This window comes from Pongo pygmaeus, chromosome 13 (genome assembly GCF_028885625.2).
Source record: "Pongo pygmaeus isolate AG05252 chromosome 13, NHGRI_mPonPyg2-v2.0_pri, whole genome shotgun sequence".
Classification (NCBI taxonomy): Eukaryota; Metazoa; Chordata; class Mammalia; order Primates; family Hominidae; genus Pongo; species Pongo pygmaeus.
Genome location: NC_072386.2, coordinates 107,861,120 through 107,878,011, shown reverse-complemented (window position 1 = coordinate 107,878,011; position 16,892 = coordinate 107,861,120). Strand labels below are relative to the sequence as shown.

At 43.1% G+C, this 16,892-nt stretch overlaps 1 protein-coding gene across 5 annotated transcripts in view; it reads left to right on the top strand.

Moving 5' to 3' along the window:
• ASTN2 (astrotactin 2) overlaps positions 1 to 16,892 on the top strand; it is a 999,842-nt gene that overhangs the window by 115,943 nt on the left and 867,007 nt on the right. For all 5 annotated transcript variants that reach the window (XM_054500794.2, XM_054500795.2, XM_054500792.2 and 2 more), the window contains exon 2: positions 11,054 to 11,241. In XM_054500794.2, the coding sequence (XP_054356769.1) occupies positions 11,054 to 11,241 (188 nt within the window). The remainder of the gene's footprint in view (positions 1 to 11,053; positions 11,242 to 16,892) is intronic.

The window sequence follows — 16,892 nt, the reverse complement described above, 5'->3', positions numbered from 1 at the left end:
GACTTAGCAACAGAGACTTAAGATGACCTCTTGGCAGCATCTTCAGGAGAGTTGGAAGGGGCCCTGGCATTACAAGGGACTTTTACCCCTCCTTGTCTCGCATGCTGCTGAATTACTTTTGGGATTTAAGGAGGTTCTGCCTCTCCTCTCTGTGAATCCTTGTCTCATTGTTCTTCTGAACAATGAGATCAGAAGAACACTGCAACTTAAGGCAAGTTGCTACTCTTCTCTGGTCCTTATTTAACATATTAGTAAAATGGGTGGGATAGATCATTGATCTCTATCCCTTTACACTCTCTTCCTGTTGTAATTTTCCATGATTCCAGATCATTGCTGTAGGGATAACTTTAAAAGGTTTACGGGTATGGGACACTGGGGACAAGGTGGAAGGGTCTTGGAGACTGTTTCCAAGTAAAGTAGGAAGTTTTATCTCTGTGACTGCTGCCTCCTTTTTCTTTATATTTGGTATGGTCACCCCCCTCCCACCCCAGTGTTCTCAAAACAACCAGGTGCTTCTTGCCTTGACAGTGGTGAGATAGAAAAGAGTGACGAGAAGACAGACAACTGACAGGGAATATCCATAGGCTAAATGCTGCTCTAGGCTCCTTCCAATGTGTTATCTCCTGTTATTCTCACAGCAATCATAAGAGATTGATTTTATGATTCCCATTCTTTCATGTGAGGCCAGTGAGGCTCAGAGAGGTGAACTTAATTTGTTAAAGGTCAACCCAGTGAAATACAGGAAGAAGCAAAGTGATCTTAAAAAGTCATTCACCGTAAGACAGAATGCTTCATATACCTCTTTCTCAGGAGATGTTTGCATCTTAAAAACAGAGGAAACAAAGGACTTTGCTATGATGAAATGAATAGGCAGAGCACCTGAGTGACCTGGAAGGATGCCTACTGCCCTGGTACTTATCATATCACACCCCCTGGCATACACTTGATTCCTCAATCTCTTTACTCAAATGTGCAAGCTCCTTTCTCAGCCCAGGTAGGACAGCGGTGAAAACACTGAATTTGGAATCTGTGAATCAGGGTTTGGAAAAGTGTAGTCCCCTTTTAGGGCCTCAGACATCTCAGCTGAAAACTGGGTGTTCTACTGTCTACTTTACCTATGTGGGTTTCCTATGAGGGCTAAATGCGACAATGAATGAAAGCCCTTAGCCTGGCATGTAAGTAGATGTTAGCAAAGGTTAGTTCCTGTCTCCATTCTTTAGTCACCCACTCTCTGCATCAGTTTGCAATGTTGTGGGACAAGGAAGAGGAGAAGAAGGAGGAGAAAAACTCATTGACATTGGGATGTGTTTTTAAAAAGAGAGACAGAGAGAGCATGCAAACAGAGAAACCAAGGGCATATCATGAAGCGAAATGACAAAGACCAAGCAAAGAAGTACAGCAAGGAGAGAGGGAAATGGTACGGGAGAGAATAACTAGGAGTAATGAGAATCAATTCCAGCAACCCTCTATCTATTTCCAAAATCTAATCTGAAACGATATGCTTTTCTCCCTTGCCAATAGCTCTTAATTCTTCTCCTCCCCTCCCTTATTTAACTGGGTATAACTGTATTATTTATCTTCACTGAGTGGCTTGGGAAAACAGTTTCATGTAAAAGATGCAGTTCCCAAAGGAGGTGGTAATGGGCAGACTGGAGGCAGGGGCAGAGATGAGCGCTGACAGCTGGGGTTGGGGAGGAGGAGTCTAAGGCACCTCTGGATTCTGGAGACTCTAATCCCACTATTTAAAGAGTACCCTATTTAAAGAGTACCATTTTCTCCAGAAGAGCTTGAGTCTGTTCTCCAGCTGCTGCCAGAGGGCTTTGGCCATGTCGTGGCCCCTGCCACTTCTCCACCTTCTGTCCCCATGGGTGACCTCCCAAACCTAGCACACCATTGGCGTTATCCTGTGGGCATTTAACCTGGCCTGACATCAGAATCTCTTAGTATTATGAAATGCCCAGATTATAGACTCTCTCTGCTTGCCCTGTCCGATCCCCTGATAAATGAGGAGCATTAACTGACCTCTCACATATGTTCCTGTAACATGCTGTGCCTCCTATCTTGTGGTCATTACCACACACTCATCATCTTTGCTGACTTTCCTTTTTCTGCTCTTCTAGATTGTGACTTTCTTGAGGACAAGAAACTCAGGAAATGTACATTTAGTGATGCATTGATTTGACAAATATTTATTGCACACCTGCTGCATGCTAAATAATGAAGACTGCAATGTCCTAGACAGACATCGTCTTCTACTATGAATTAATGATTAAATGGGTGGATGACGGAAAAAACTGAAGCAAGGGGAAATGCTTGCTGCTGCTTAGAGGGAACAAAGGAATATCCAGACTAAATTGGAAAGTCTGTGAGGATAGTAGTCAAATTGATCTTTTCCTCCAATCTATCCTTAGGACCTAGCACTGTGCCTGGCACATTTCAGACAGTCAGTATATAATTATTGGAAGGTATATCGATGGATGAAGTATGTCATTGGATGATTGCATTTGCTTTCAGAACTAACGGTAAAACTTTGCAGATTTCCAAGCATGTTGCTATGTATGGCCTTATTTTCTCTCAGTTCTACATTAGATGTGATGTAAGTAGGCCAGACTGTGACCCCCATTTTACAAGTAAAGAAAATCATAGAGGCTCTGTAATTTGTGCTCCAGGATACCAGTCAGGTGCTGTAGAGGGATCACAAAAATATAAGCTTCTGAATCAAAATTTAGTGTTCTCTTCACTAACCCAGGCTGTTTAATTAGGTCAGAATGACTGGGGTCCATCCATTCACCCATTCACCCATCAGTGCATCCACCTTGTCATCTTAATTCATGGTATATGGAGAGCTTCATTAACCTCTGAGTTCGGGCTTGTTCTGATTGCATAAAGGAGCCCCAAGTGGGACCCGGCACTTATATTATTCTGCTAGGTGATGCTCCATGGGCAAGAGTTGGTAACCCCCAGCCTCTCTCTGTAATGGTGGCTTCTGCATTTTGTACCGGTTCCCCCCACTGTATCCCTTTGTACATTTGTGACCTTCTTGCCTTCCTTCCCTTGTGCCAATTCTCCATCTGAAGTGCCCTCTGCCACATAGCCATTTGTTGAAATCTTGCCAATTCTTTGAGACTCTTCCATGAAGAGATTTTAGATCCAGCCAGAAGTAATCTCCTTTCCTCTAAGCTTTCTGCTTTGCTTTATAGCTATTTATAGCATGTCTTTTCTCAGCCCCTTGGACTAAGCTCCCGAGGACACAGTCCCACAATGCCAGCTCTCAGAAGAGGTTGGTTGACTAAATGAATCTTTAAAGTGAGTATTTGCATCTGCTACAGAGGTAAAATATAGTCAATATAGAAAATGTAGAGAAAAATGAATCAGAACATGACTAAAATCACCTCTAATCCCATTATTTAGTGAGTGCCATTCTTCATGGTCCAGTGTATTTTTTTTCCAGCTGTTTATACACATACTCATGTCTAAACAGAATCATAAGAGTGTCCATTTTCTATATGAACTTCCCCTATCTCACTTCATGAAAATATAAGCTCCTTGAAAATTAACATTTCTTTCTTTTCATGTGCATTCTCCAGGATGTTAGGTAAATTTCAGTAGAGTTGCTGTATGGGAATCCAGCCATTATTGACACCCCAAGTTTCTGTCTCTTCTCTCTGTCCTCCGGAAATACTCATCTGACTTCAAATATGGGATGGCTCAATTAAACATACAGAACATTTATGGAGCCCCTACTCTGTTCAGCCACTGTACCAGGCACCAGGCTACACAAATAATTCTGACATGTCCCTTCACTAGGATCCAATAAGGGAAGTCAGCTGTATAAAGAGACTATTTTAAGATATACACACACACACACACACACATGCACATATACACACACACACACACACACACACACATATATATATATACACACACAGCAAGACAGTGGTAAAAGAGGATACTATGTTTATGAAGTAATATATAACAAATGTAACTGTGGAGTGCTCTCTAAGTATCAAGACCAACCTAACAGCTAATTTGTTTGTATTATCTCATTTGATTCTAAAAACGACCCTGTGAGGCAGGTGCTGTTATTATCCTCATTTGGTAGATGGGGGAACTGAGGCATGAAGAAGTGAAGAGCTTGCCCAAAAACACACAGGTTGAACACATGGGGCCTGGGATGCAAATTCGAGCAGTTGGTCTTCAGACCCTGTGATCTTATGCAGCATGCAATATTCCTCCTTATGAAAGCATGGAGGAGCACAACATATTAAATTAGAAAAAACACATAGTATATGTGGTACGTTATATAAATATCTGGTCAGAATTAATATTTAAATGCAAGGAAAGGCATAGGAAGAGATCAGACTGGGGAGAAATGCACATAACAGGCCAGGAAGGGCCTTGTGTGTCAGGTTCAATAAATTAGGTTTTATCCTGAGGGACAGTAGAAAACATTGGAGAATTTTGAGCAAAGGAATTATATGGTCAGTTTGACAAGTTAGAAATTTCATCCTCGTAGCCATTTAATGGATAGCTGGAAGGAAGGAAGCCCAAAGGTAGGGATACCTGTTAAGGAGCCTCCTGAATAGTCTTCATTTACTTCTTGAGATCCCCTTTCCCACCTGCTGTGCACCCAGGAAGGCTGACTTATATGATTTGTTTCATTTAAGCATCCTTGGGTGTTTAGTCGAGGTCAGCTTGTGTGAAACACCTGCAAAAAATTGGTGGGTAGAAGGAGGATGAGGTTGGGAAATTACCCTCTTGAAAGCTTCCATCCTGGGTTGTGCATTGGCAGTGGCTGGATTATTTTAGAAAAAGCTATAGTTCTTATCTGGTAGCTTTATGGTAGCCCTTTCCTACAGCTGTGGCTTTTTTAGGGTTTGATAATCCCCCATCCCCACCATTCCTTGCCCCTTCATGCCTAGGGTGGTGACAATTCCTTGCTATTATCAATGTGGGAGTACTTCGTTGCTCATTATTAGTTTGCCTTAACCCAGCCCAAGCCTTTGTAAATGCTCCCTTCTTTAAACACTTCTCATTGACCTTCCTGAGTATGTCTCCTCTTCTCTGATGAGACCCTGACTGGCACAGAACCATTTGCAATAGCCCATGAGAGAGATGATAAAGCTTTGAATTAATTAAGCACTTTAGAGATGAAAAAGGGCATGAGTATTTGCGATTATTTCCCAGGCCCACTTAGCAAGACTTGATGTGTGACAATCACCCATGAATGCTGGAATAGCTAGTGGCAAGGTTGGTTAAAGTCAACATCACTACCTTTCCCAACTCTTTCTGCCCGGGTAGTGAGTTCATTTCATGTAATGTCTGCTTTCCCCACAGCGAGAAAAAGATCATTTGCAAACTCGTTGGAAGCTTTCTCTGGGCTTCAGCAAATAATCTGCTGGAGGGTCAGCTGCTGCTGTAGAATCAGAAGGCTGGTTAGTTAGCCACTTGGGAGATGTTACCAAGATGGCTGGTGATGAGAAGAGCTGCTTATTTTCTTAATGACCTTCAGGAATTAAATAAAAATACAATGAGTGCCATAGATTAGGAAGAACAAGCCGATTAAAAGCACAACATGCCTTCGGGATTTTTTATTTCTTTTCCGGGAGGCTGAAAGGCATCAGTGGCCACCGAGGCAGGATGGCAATCTACCCAGAATCACTGATGAAGGCTGATCCTCTGTCTTGGCTTTTGTGGGGCGGTTGAGGGGATTTGAGCCTGTTGAATATTTCACGAGTTGCAGCCCATGGGGGAGAGCAGAAAAAGGTGAAAAGGCAGTCCTTGTGTTTCTTTATGATTCCAATATAAAACCAAGCTATCCAGGGTGGGAGGGAGGCAGGCACTGGAGTCAGCCTACCGCCGAAAGGCTTGGTGCACCAATTCTCCCACTTTAATATCTGCTGTTTCATTTTATATTCATCATGTCAGCATAATCTGCCTTTATGGGAATCGTCTTGGTTCCCGACCAAATGCATTTAGTCCCCACTTTTGCTTTAAGTTTGATTGTAATATGACTTGAAGACTTCAATGAAATGTTTATATGGAAGGAGTAGGGGAAGGGAAAAGGGAAAATGCAACTGGAAAATCAATCAGCAGAGAATCTCAAGAACTGGTTTTGGTCATGTTACTGTTTTATTAACCTGTTTTTAAGGGACACAGGACTGGTTTTCTGACCAAGTGTACTCTACTGGTTCTGAATAAAATGTACACAGTATCACCAAGCATTCAAAGCCCTTAACTCTGTGTGTGAATTACATTTCTTTCTTTCTTTTCTTTTCATTTTTTTTTTTTTTTTTTTTTTGAGATGGAGTCTCACTCTGTTGCCCAGGCTGAAGTGCAGTGGCACCATCTCAGCTCACTGCAACCTCCACCTCCCGGGTTCAAGTGATTCTCCTGCCTCAGCCTTCCGAGTAGCTGGGACTACAGGTGTATGCCACCATGCCTGGCTAATTTTTGTATTTTTAATAGAGGTGGGATTTCACCATATTGACCTGGCTGGTCTCGAACTCCTCACCTCGTGATCCGCCCACCTAGGCCTCCCAAAGTGCAGGTATTAAAGGCGTGAGCCGCCGCACCTGGCCCTGAACTACATTTCTCACCTGACGTTCTGCTCCATTCCAACATACACACGCTGCTTCATGCCCCTGCAATGACCAGCTGATCTCTACGCCTTCTCCTCCTCCTCTCTGAGGGACATGAATCTGTCCATCCTCTGCAATGCTCCTACCACCACCTTTTGGAAGTAGTTCTTGGTTGCAAGCTAGGAGAGTCTTTTCTCACTTTGGAGCTTTCAATTGACCTTTACTTCTTCTTTTTTTTTTTTTTTAATTCTCTGATGAAATGTAATACTCTTTGAATTCTATCTTTTAGTCCCTCCACTATTTTATTATGGATCTGTGCAAGTAAGTGTGTTACTGAGTCACTGAAATATATGTAAATACATAAATATATATATACCAAATCACTGAAATATATATATATGCATTAAGCATTTTAAAGACGAAAAAGGGCATGAGTATTTGAAATATATATACATATATGTATATAACTCAGCGATTCAGTAATTATTTACTGAGCGTGTGTTATGTACCAAGGACTTTCCAAAGTGCTTGAGAGATGGCAGGAAATAAGACACACAAGGTCTCTGCTCTCATGGAGAGAGAGACAATAAACACATGTTCAAGGAAATGTAAAGCATAAATTTATTTCTTTCTTTCGTTCTTTCTTATTTTATTTTATTTTATTTTAAAGACAGGGTCTCATTCTGTTGCCCAGGCTGGAGTGCAGTGGCACAATCTTGGCTCCCTGCAACCTCCACTTTCCGGGTTCAAGCTATTCTTGGGCCTCTGCCTCCTGAGTAGCTGGGATTACAGGCACATGCCACCATGCTTGGTTAATTTTTGTATTTTTAGTAGAGATGGGCTTTCGCCATGTTGTCCGGACTGCTCTCAAATGCCTGGCTTCAAGTGATCCGCCTGCCTCGGCCTCTCAAAATGCTGAGATTACAGGTGTGAGCCACTGCACCCAGCCTGAATTTCTAATCATGATAACTGCTATGGAAAGTTTTTGTAAAAGGGATATAATAAAGGTTGGATGTATGTGAAGAGGACCACTTCAGCTAGAGTGGACAGGCATAGCTTTTCCAAGCAGGTATCATTTGGACTGAGAGACAAACACTGAGAAGAAGCCAGCTCGTAGGTTCTCGGAGGAGGGCGCTAGGAATGTTGGGCGGAAAGTACTCATGCCCTGAGACAAGTGGGAGTCTGGCTTGTTTGAGAAACAGTTGTAAGTCCTGCAGGGATGGAGTGTGTGAAGAAGGTGTGATGGTAGAAGACAGTCCTGGTAACACACAGTTGCCTGGTCCGTGGTCAGTGTAGAGTGTGCATGTGTGTGGACAGTAACATGGGCGAGGAGACATTTGGCTGGGTAGAATTTCCACTGCTAAATGATTATGAGCTCCCTGAAGGCAAGGCTATGTCTCATTTAACTCCATGTTCTGAGCTATTGAGCTGCCTGGAATTGAGTAGGTGTTTGGTAAGTATGTTGAATAAATAAACAAATGTGTGAATAAATGAATAATGAGTGAATGAATGATCGAGGCCTTCTGCTTCTGCTAAAGCATTTTTCCCTTTAACGTTTCATACCCCTCCTCTCTCCTCTTCAACAACAGTTTCTTTTCTTTGTAATAAAGTAAGTCCAGAGTTATTCTCTGTGATTCAATATTTACTGTGTTTCACACACTGTTATTATCATTTAACGTTTACTGTCTGCTGACTGTGCACTCATCGCTGTAGCAAACAAAGAGCTCAATCTAGTTTTGGTTCATGGGCTAATTTAGTCAGGAAAAAGGAGATGTAAGTGCAACTGGCATAGTAGAAATTGCATGGACTGGAAATCCACTGGTTCTAGCTAGGTACAAATTCACCAGTGAACTTAAGTCACTAACCTTCTGAGACCGTCTGCTTTCTCATCTGAACATGAAAAGGGGAAGCCTCTTTAATAGTGGGATTTCAGGCACAGGCTGGAGAGAGTGCTAGGAGCGAGGAGCTCAGATTTCCACAAGCATCCCCGTTTGCTCCGCCTTCATCTATGCCAGGCTGTGTCAACCAGATGTAGCCTACCTTGGGGCTTTCTTCTGGTGTCATTCCAGAGACATTCAGCACATGGAGTGCCTGCCTAGCCAGCAGCACATGTAACTACTGAATTAGACACTGCTATTTCTAGTGCAGCTTTCAGCCCTGGGTTCCCTGGACCTCTGGTTTTGGGCTTTGATGCATTGAGAGAAAAATGAGCCAGACCATTTACCATAATGTCTTCACCTTGCCTTGGCCCAGCTGGCTGTCTCCCAGGGAAGCTACTGCCAAGGCCTCGGGTGCTGAGGCTGGGAGGGGGTCAGTGGGGCAGCAGATCACCCCAGCCTGGGACGAAGAGAAAGTGCTGAGAGGAGACCTACTGCTCAAATTGATCACCCAACCAGTCCCTCCCCAGAACGACAATGAAACGGTTCTCAGGGCCCTTTGGGGCCTGTGCTCTAAGTGCTGACAAACCTTCGTGATTATCTCAAGGCCTGTTCAACTCTTCCAGCTGCAAGGGAAGCCCAAGCATGTGTTTGCTTGGCCTAGTAACTCACTGTGTTCTCACCATTTTGTCTTTTACTTGGAATGAGTAGGAGGCCATGCAAAGACTGTAAATGGAGGGCTTAGTGATGTGAGATGACTTTTGCTTGGCAGGATTCCTCTGGCTCCTGGTTGAGAATAGAATGGACAAGGGTGGAAGAAGAGAGTCAAGTTAAGAAGCCCTTGCAGTAAGCCAGGCAAGAGAGCATGACACCTTGTCCCATGTGGCTGATGTAGAGGGACTGGAAAGGGTTGAATGTTGGATGGCTTTGGAAAGATTTCCTGATGAACTGAATGAGGAGTGGGAGAGAAAGCAAGCTGTCAAGGATGGCTCACGGTTTTTGTTTTTTATTTTTTTCAGAGCAGCTGAAGGATGAATTACATTCTGTTCCTATCAATAATGATGATGATGATGATGATAAATCAATATCTAACTTAAAAATTAATAGCTAACATTTTTTAGCCCTTATTAAGTGCTAAACACTCTTATCCTAAGGATTTTTTATTGTGAACCTCAAGAAGGGAGAGTCTATTGGGCATGGGTGATGTAAGAATAATTCAGTGGAATTGAGTGATGAGAAAGTGATTTGGTAGTATCATCTCCTCTTCTTTTCAAGTTGATTCTTTTTCATTCCGTGTCATCAGATATGATGGGTGCTGCAGTGGGACATGGAGAGAGCTGATTGGATAAGTTGCTGTAACTCAGCTTGCCCATCAGTCCTCCTTGTGTGTGTGTTTGTGTGTGTGTGTGAATGCACTCGAGGTCTTTGGAGACTGTAGGAATACTGCCTCAAGGTCGTAGCTGTCTCAGGAGGGAGGGGTCAAGGTTCCAAGCCTTCAACACCACTAAGACTACTTGTCTACTGATGGACATTATAAAGGCTATTTGTCTCCTGTTTATCTCCCTTGAATGCAGACCTAATAATCCTCCAAGAAATCCACCACCCTTCCCTTGTATTCATGCATAAGATTCACTGATAGGCCTTGTCTTTCTAGGACATTTGCAGGCACACACCCCTTTAGTCAAGGGGACTTTGGAACAATTGTACAATCCCCTTGCAGTGACACTTTCAGCACCTTATGCCATGACCCTTTTTTACTAATAAAAAGGTATGATACATTGAACAGAAATACTATTCAAATGATAATCACTTTAAAAGTATTTACAGAAGGAAAACCAGCATAGAGATGAGTTAGAAACTTCAAGTCGGGTGACTGAATTTTACAATTTACTAGAAAGTCCTCACTCCTCACTGGCTATATGAGAATGTTGGCATGGGGCAGTAGCTTTGCCAGTATTTTTAAGCCAAGGAAACTTTGTGCCAATATTTCCTTGCTTGGGAGTGCAGTATATACCTTACAAAAAATGGAGCTGCTCTTGTGGAAGCAAGAGGAACACGCTCAGGGCAACCCTCTTGGCAAGCTCCTTTCCCATGCAAGATGACCCTGAGCTACCTCAGCTGAGCTGATGCTCTCTTGGGCCTTTCTGGCTCCGAGGTTTGGCCATGAGTACTTCCAGCTCAACTTCTAAAGAATCCACACTCTCAACTCCCACTCCTTTCATGGATTTCTTTCCTTCATCTTCTTCTAGTTTCATAGCCACAAAAGAATGAAAGCACTTTTATCCTTAGTTGCATTCCACTATCAGAGTAGAATGAATTACCTGATCACATGTGATGTACTAAAAAGGGCCTCAGACAGATGTGGGTGCAAACCCTGCTTCCACTACTCTGTTACTTTAGGTGAATCTTGGTTACAGTTGACTCATCTATAAATGAAAGTGATGATCCCTATCTCATAGACTTGATGTGAGGAAAGATATCCTGGCAAAAAATGAATGCCTTCTGAGCTCTGGATTATGTGGGCTCTTTTCCTCCCTGGAGCACCGAGGCCAGGCGTACAGCTCACCCAGTGCCTCGGGTCTTGTCTTGCAGAGATGTCTGGCACAGCGGCGGACATCTCGCTGGTGCACTGGAGACAGCAGTGGCTGGAGAATGGCACCTTGTATTTCCACGTCTCCATGAGCAGCTCCGGGCAGCTGGCCCAAGCCACCGCCCCCACTCTCCAGGAGCCCTCGGAGATTGTTGAGGAGCAGATGCACATCCTCCACATTTCTGTGATGGTGAGTGACGGGGGAATGTGATCGGGGTCGGGGATTGCGTGGGGGAGGAATGGGTGGAGAGATGGAGGGGGAGGGGAATTGTCCACAGATGGAAGGAAAAAGCCAAACTCAAGAGATTAGAATGAGAAACAGAAAATCAGATGGATTCTGTGATGTCACTTGGACTGATGCATACCCATCCATCATCTGTCAGCTGTGACAAACTAATTGTGCTTCAGAGAAGAAAATAAAGGGTCTCCAACTCCTCAGCCTTTTGGCTGACGTCTCCGGGAATAGCTGTTTAACATCTGTCATGTGCTTGGCCTGCTTTGCTGAGGGCTGAGGTTTGGTGATTCAGAATACAACTGGCTATTCCAAGAATGACTGAACAAACAAAATTGGAATAAAACCAGAACAGGCTGCCTTTTCCTAAGTGCCCTTGATGTGTCAGGTGTTTTAACCCTGGCAACAACTGCATGGTGGCCCTTGGAGCTGGGCTGGACGTAGCCATTGTGGGGGTCCACAGAAGCCCCTCCATAACTCTCTTTATAGTTGTGAATACTGTGGCCGAGGGGCAAAGAAACTTACCCAAGGTCACATAGCCAGTGAATGATGGAGCTACTCTTGAGTGTTCAAATCCAAGCATATCTGGCTACTAAGCCTGAACTATGTCCTGTACACCCTGTTTTCTCTCAATTCAAGAATTTCTTGAGTATCTACCATTTGTTAAGCACTGTACTGGACACATGTATGGAAATTATCTCATTGTGCTCTTGCCAAGAATGGATGAGGTCCAGCGAATCACCTCCACATGTTTGCAGAGAGAGGATGTGGCTGTTCAGCTCTGTTGGCCCCATGATACAGAACTCTGAGTCTGCTGCCTCCACCCAGAAGGTTACTAGGGCTGGAATCACTTGAGTGGTAGTCTAAAAGTATCTGAGGTTATATTATATACTTTCTTTAAAAAGCTATATTTATTGGCATTGCATGGTAGATAGAAAAACAAAACCAGAAAATAAATCCAGTATGTAGAAAGCACAGGGTCTAATGGGCTCAGGAAGAAACTTCACATCTTTCTAGTGCTTTATATTCCTCAAAGCCACTCTTACATTTACTTCTCCTTTTCTTCTTTAGTACGGCTCTGCCACATACCCAAGGTTAGGAAATGGTATCTCCAACATACATATGAGGAGGGTATGCCCCAGAGGGGTGAAGTGATTGGCATAAAGCCACTCAGCAAAGAAGAGCTACCTCTCACCCCTCATTTCTTCCTTCAATTTAACAATCAGCAGTATTTTTTGAGACTCTACAATGGAGCAGACCTTTAGTTTTACTCTCTTTCTTGTTTCTCTTCAATGTCTGATTAGGGCTGAGTAAGATCTTAGAAGTTTTCTCTTTTTGGAAAAACACATACACTCCCCAGCCAGACAGCAATGTTAATTTTGGACCTTACGCATGCTCATCACGTGGAGGAACAAATCAAGGCCTTTGTGTTATTCATGGAATGAGTGTGATAGACTTTTTCCATATGTATATTTAGCAAATGATGCAGCCTCACACCAAGCAAGTGGGTGCCTGCATGCTAAGTTTGGGGTGCAAATTTGTAAGCACCATCTCAGGGCGCTTGCTGAGTTCCTCATGGGGTGTGGGACACCATCTAATGTTAGGAAGAGGCTGAAGGGTGTGAATGCTCTTCTTCCTTTAACATTTGAGAGTGAGACTCAATTTTGACCAATGTTCATTAAACATTTTCTGTGTTTCAGCACATTTACTTACATGTATCCTTCTTGTAACCCAGTAACCTAGATAGTATTATCTCAATTATAAATGAGCCTCCAATGTGTCTTTTTTGCCTCCAGGCCCAGTGTTAGTTTCACTGAATCAGACTTTCTCCCCAGGATGGTAGGTTTTCCTCAACTTTCCCTTTTGCTCAGTAAGTTCAGCTTTGAAATAATAACTCACTAAGACCCAGATGTCACTGAAATTCCCTGTAGTTCAAGATTTGGCTGGCAGAGTAGGTAACGTGGAAGCTGGCACACTTCAGACCCTCCCCGCCCATGAGCCAAAGTGGCCCAAGGCTACCACCATGTGATCCAAAGTTCCTTCCCCCATTCAGGGCTCCATAATCTGGATCTCTCCTGTCCCTGCCCTCCCCTCAGGGAACAGAGTCATGTCTTGGAGACACTGAACCCCAAGGTGTTCTGCCTCTTAGAGGTGGGGCATGCCAAGAACCCTGCTCTCTCTAGAGGTAGGAAGACAGTCATAAGCACAGACTTGGAGCACAGACTTGAGGTCTCTCTCTGACGCCGAACCAGGGTATGAGCCCTTTGTCTTGTTTTTGTCACTTATAGAACAAGGATTATACTAATAGTTATGTAGACACAACAAGCCCTCAGATCAGAGGAGCTTGGCACTTAAGGGTATGTGCTTTTGTTAATAGGGGCAGTTTAGTTGAAAAACTTGAGATGTGCTGATTTATTCCCTTTTATTCTGTAGTTTGATACTGAGGTCTGGGATGGGCTAGGACTTGTCTAAGTTCCCTTAGTCAGTCAGCAGGGCTTGGCCTGGAGGTCAGGCCTCTCTGTGGCTCAGACTCTACCCTTGTCATTCTGGCCACAGACAACGCAGCAAGAACAAAAAGAGTGTTTACATTTAAGATGGCTGGGATCTGTCTCCCCATTTCACAATTGAGAAATCTGAGATTCATGCGTTTAATTGATTTGCCTATGTCTGCTGGGCTAACAAAGAGGCAGTTCTGGGACCAGGATTTCCCCAGGATTAAAACTTGTGTTTGGCAATCCATGACATCATGGCCCTGACCCTGCTGGATACACTATTGTTTTCATCTTTGGTGAAGTTCCAAGGTGGTTTGTGAGAAGACCCAAATCTTCTAGTCAGATCTCAAAGAAGTCTGGAGGCTAGGGTCTATGCACTCCATCTCCTTTTGACAGCACAAATATCCTACTCACCCATGCAGGGAAACCAGCTCCTATTCAGTCACTGGAACCTGCTACCATCCATGCCTCCTAGGGTGGAGCCATCATGCTCTGTAGGCATGTGAAGGCTAGAGTCGAGCATCTACCTTGTCCCAAAGGTTGCATCATCTGAATATTAATATCGCAAAAGGTGATGCAGCAAGGAGGTACTCTGAACCCAGTCCAGAAAGTGAGAGTAAACAGTCATCTCCTCTTGTCCTCTGCCCCAGCTTCAGCATGCCCTCCTCAGCTCCTCAGCTGTGCAGGTGGCAGGATGCAGAGAAAAAAAGCAGAGCGATGGAATTCAGCAGACCTGGCTCTGAATATAGTCTCTTCTACTTCCTGCTTCCTGGTAATTTTACATTAGGCACATCCCTTCATGCCTCTGAGCCTCAGTTTCCCTATCTATGAAACAAAACTGATCATACCAATCTCACAGAATTATTGAAAAGAGTGGAGAAAAATTATTGAAAAGAGTGGGGAAAAGAGTGGAAAAAACATACAATGGTGCCTAATACCCAGGTTGGCACATACTGAGTGCATAGTCACAAATGGCTATTAATATTATCATTGAAGCAATGTTTAAAGAACTCCAACTTAGGAGTAAAAAGACATTGGCTTTAGTCTTATATTTGCTGCTATTTTGCTGCCTGATCTAGAGAAATAATCATAATACCTGACATTTATTTTGAGTATTTACTATATGCCAAGCAGTGTTCCAAATTTTGTTCTCTGCATATTATCACTTTCAATCCTCACAACAAACCTTAAGGTGGATACTGTCCCTCACATGAGGAGTCTGAAATGTTAATAAATACCTGTCTACGTGACATTGATCACACAAAGGTTAAGTGGCAAAACCAATTTTTCATTCTATATAAGCTGGTTTCAGAAACTATGCCCTTAATCTATATAACAGGCCAGCATTTTCCTTCTCTATGCATCTGTTGTTTATTTAAATTGATAAGATTTCATGAGTGAATTCTTACAAAGACTGTACCGTATGTGGAATCCATGGGTACTTTATGAGGGTTTATGACTTGGAAATCAACTCCAAGGTTGAATAATGTCTCTATCACTACCTTTGTGCCCTTGGCCAAGTTACCGTCATCATTTGTAAAACTGGGATAATATTCCCCAATACTTAGAGATTTTTTTTCTAGGCTCAGAATGAGATCACACTCACAAATGCCCTGCGCAATGAAAATAATGACTGCCACCATTGAGAACTTTCTGTATGCCAGGCACAAAGTGCAGCACCTCTATTATTTCATCTAATTGTTCCAATGCCTCTATATGATAAGTAATGTTGTTGCCCTTCATTTACAGATGAGGGCTTGGGAGTTAGTGGGATTTTTGCATCTTGCCCATCCACATCACCAATAAGTGCTGAAGTTGAGATTCCAACTCTGGTCTGTCCAAATTGAGAGTCTGTGTGCTTGGGCACAGTTCTGTATGGCACAGTGCCTGACATTCTGTAAGTGCTCAAAAAGCAGTAGCCATTATTAAAATGTTAGCTATAGTGAGGGTTATCATGTCTGTTATTTATAGAGTATTCACTCCAGGTGAATTGGAAACTTGTCAGTTAGGGACAGGAGTTGCTCATGCCAGCATTTTATAGATAGGAGAAAAGAAATCCAAAGCAGGCTGAGTGATTTGGCTACAGGTGCAAAGTCAGAGGAAAACCATGGCTTGAATCCTGGGGTGCACTTTACATTGTTTATCAGAACAAGCTATTATGGGCCCCTAACTATTTGCCAGCTAAGTTTGTGATCTACATATGCAAACTTGCAGGATAGAGAAAGAGGTTCTTTTAGTGTTGGTATCCTTATTTAGAAAGTGGGAAGCCAGGATGGTCTTGATCTCCTGACCTCGTGATCCGCCCGCTTGCAGGCGGGAGGTGGAGCTTGCAGTGAGCCAAGATCACGCCACTGGACTCCAGCCTGGGCAACAGAGCGAGACTCTGCTCAAAAAAAAAAAAAAAAAAGAAAGTGGGAAGAGTTTATCTGCTTCACGCAGGCATGAGGAAATGCAGTAGGTCCTAGCAGATGTGATCACAGCTTCTTGTTTCGTTTTTGCATTTATTTGTTTTTTTTTTCATTTTGCTTTTTGTTGCCATTGCCATTGTCACATTGGCATTTCAAGATATATTTCACTTTTGCATAGATCAAAGTTGCTTTCAACAAAAATAGTTATCACTTGTGGTTCAGAGGGTTGGTCATATAATTCTACTCTTTCCTCCTCTCCCCCTTTTTAACAGTGAGAAATATAACTTCATTTTAATGTGATGTGTCTTGTTTTAAAGATTTCCACAAGAGTTCCTAGATAGAAACTGTTTGAGACCAATACGTTTTATCTTGGCGCTTTTGTTTTTTCCCTTTTGTCTTTGTGGTGGCAAAATGTTTTGAGAAAGGGGATGAAAAGAAATGTTTGGTTTGATGTAGAAGAAGAAAAGAATTGTGAGGGCATGTTTCTCTCAAAAGGATCATCCCAAAGAAAATGCCACGGATTTGTATTGCTGGCCTCCAGTGAGGGAGGATTCAGGATTCCAAGGGGTCAAAATTCTCATGCACGACAGGACAAACCCTTCAAAGCGTCTGAGCTATCCATCAGTGGAGTAGGCTGAATCAAGAAGTTGTGGATTTCTTCTCCCTGAGTTTGTGCAGGCAAAGTCGCTGGGGTTTAGAGAGGAATAAT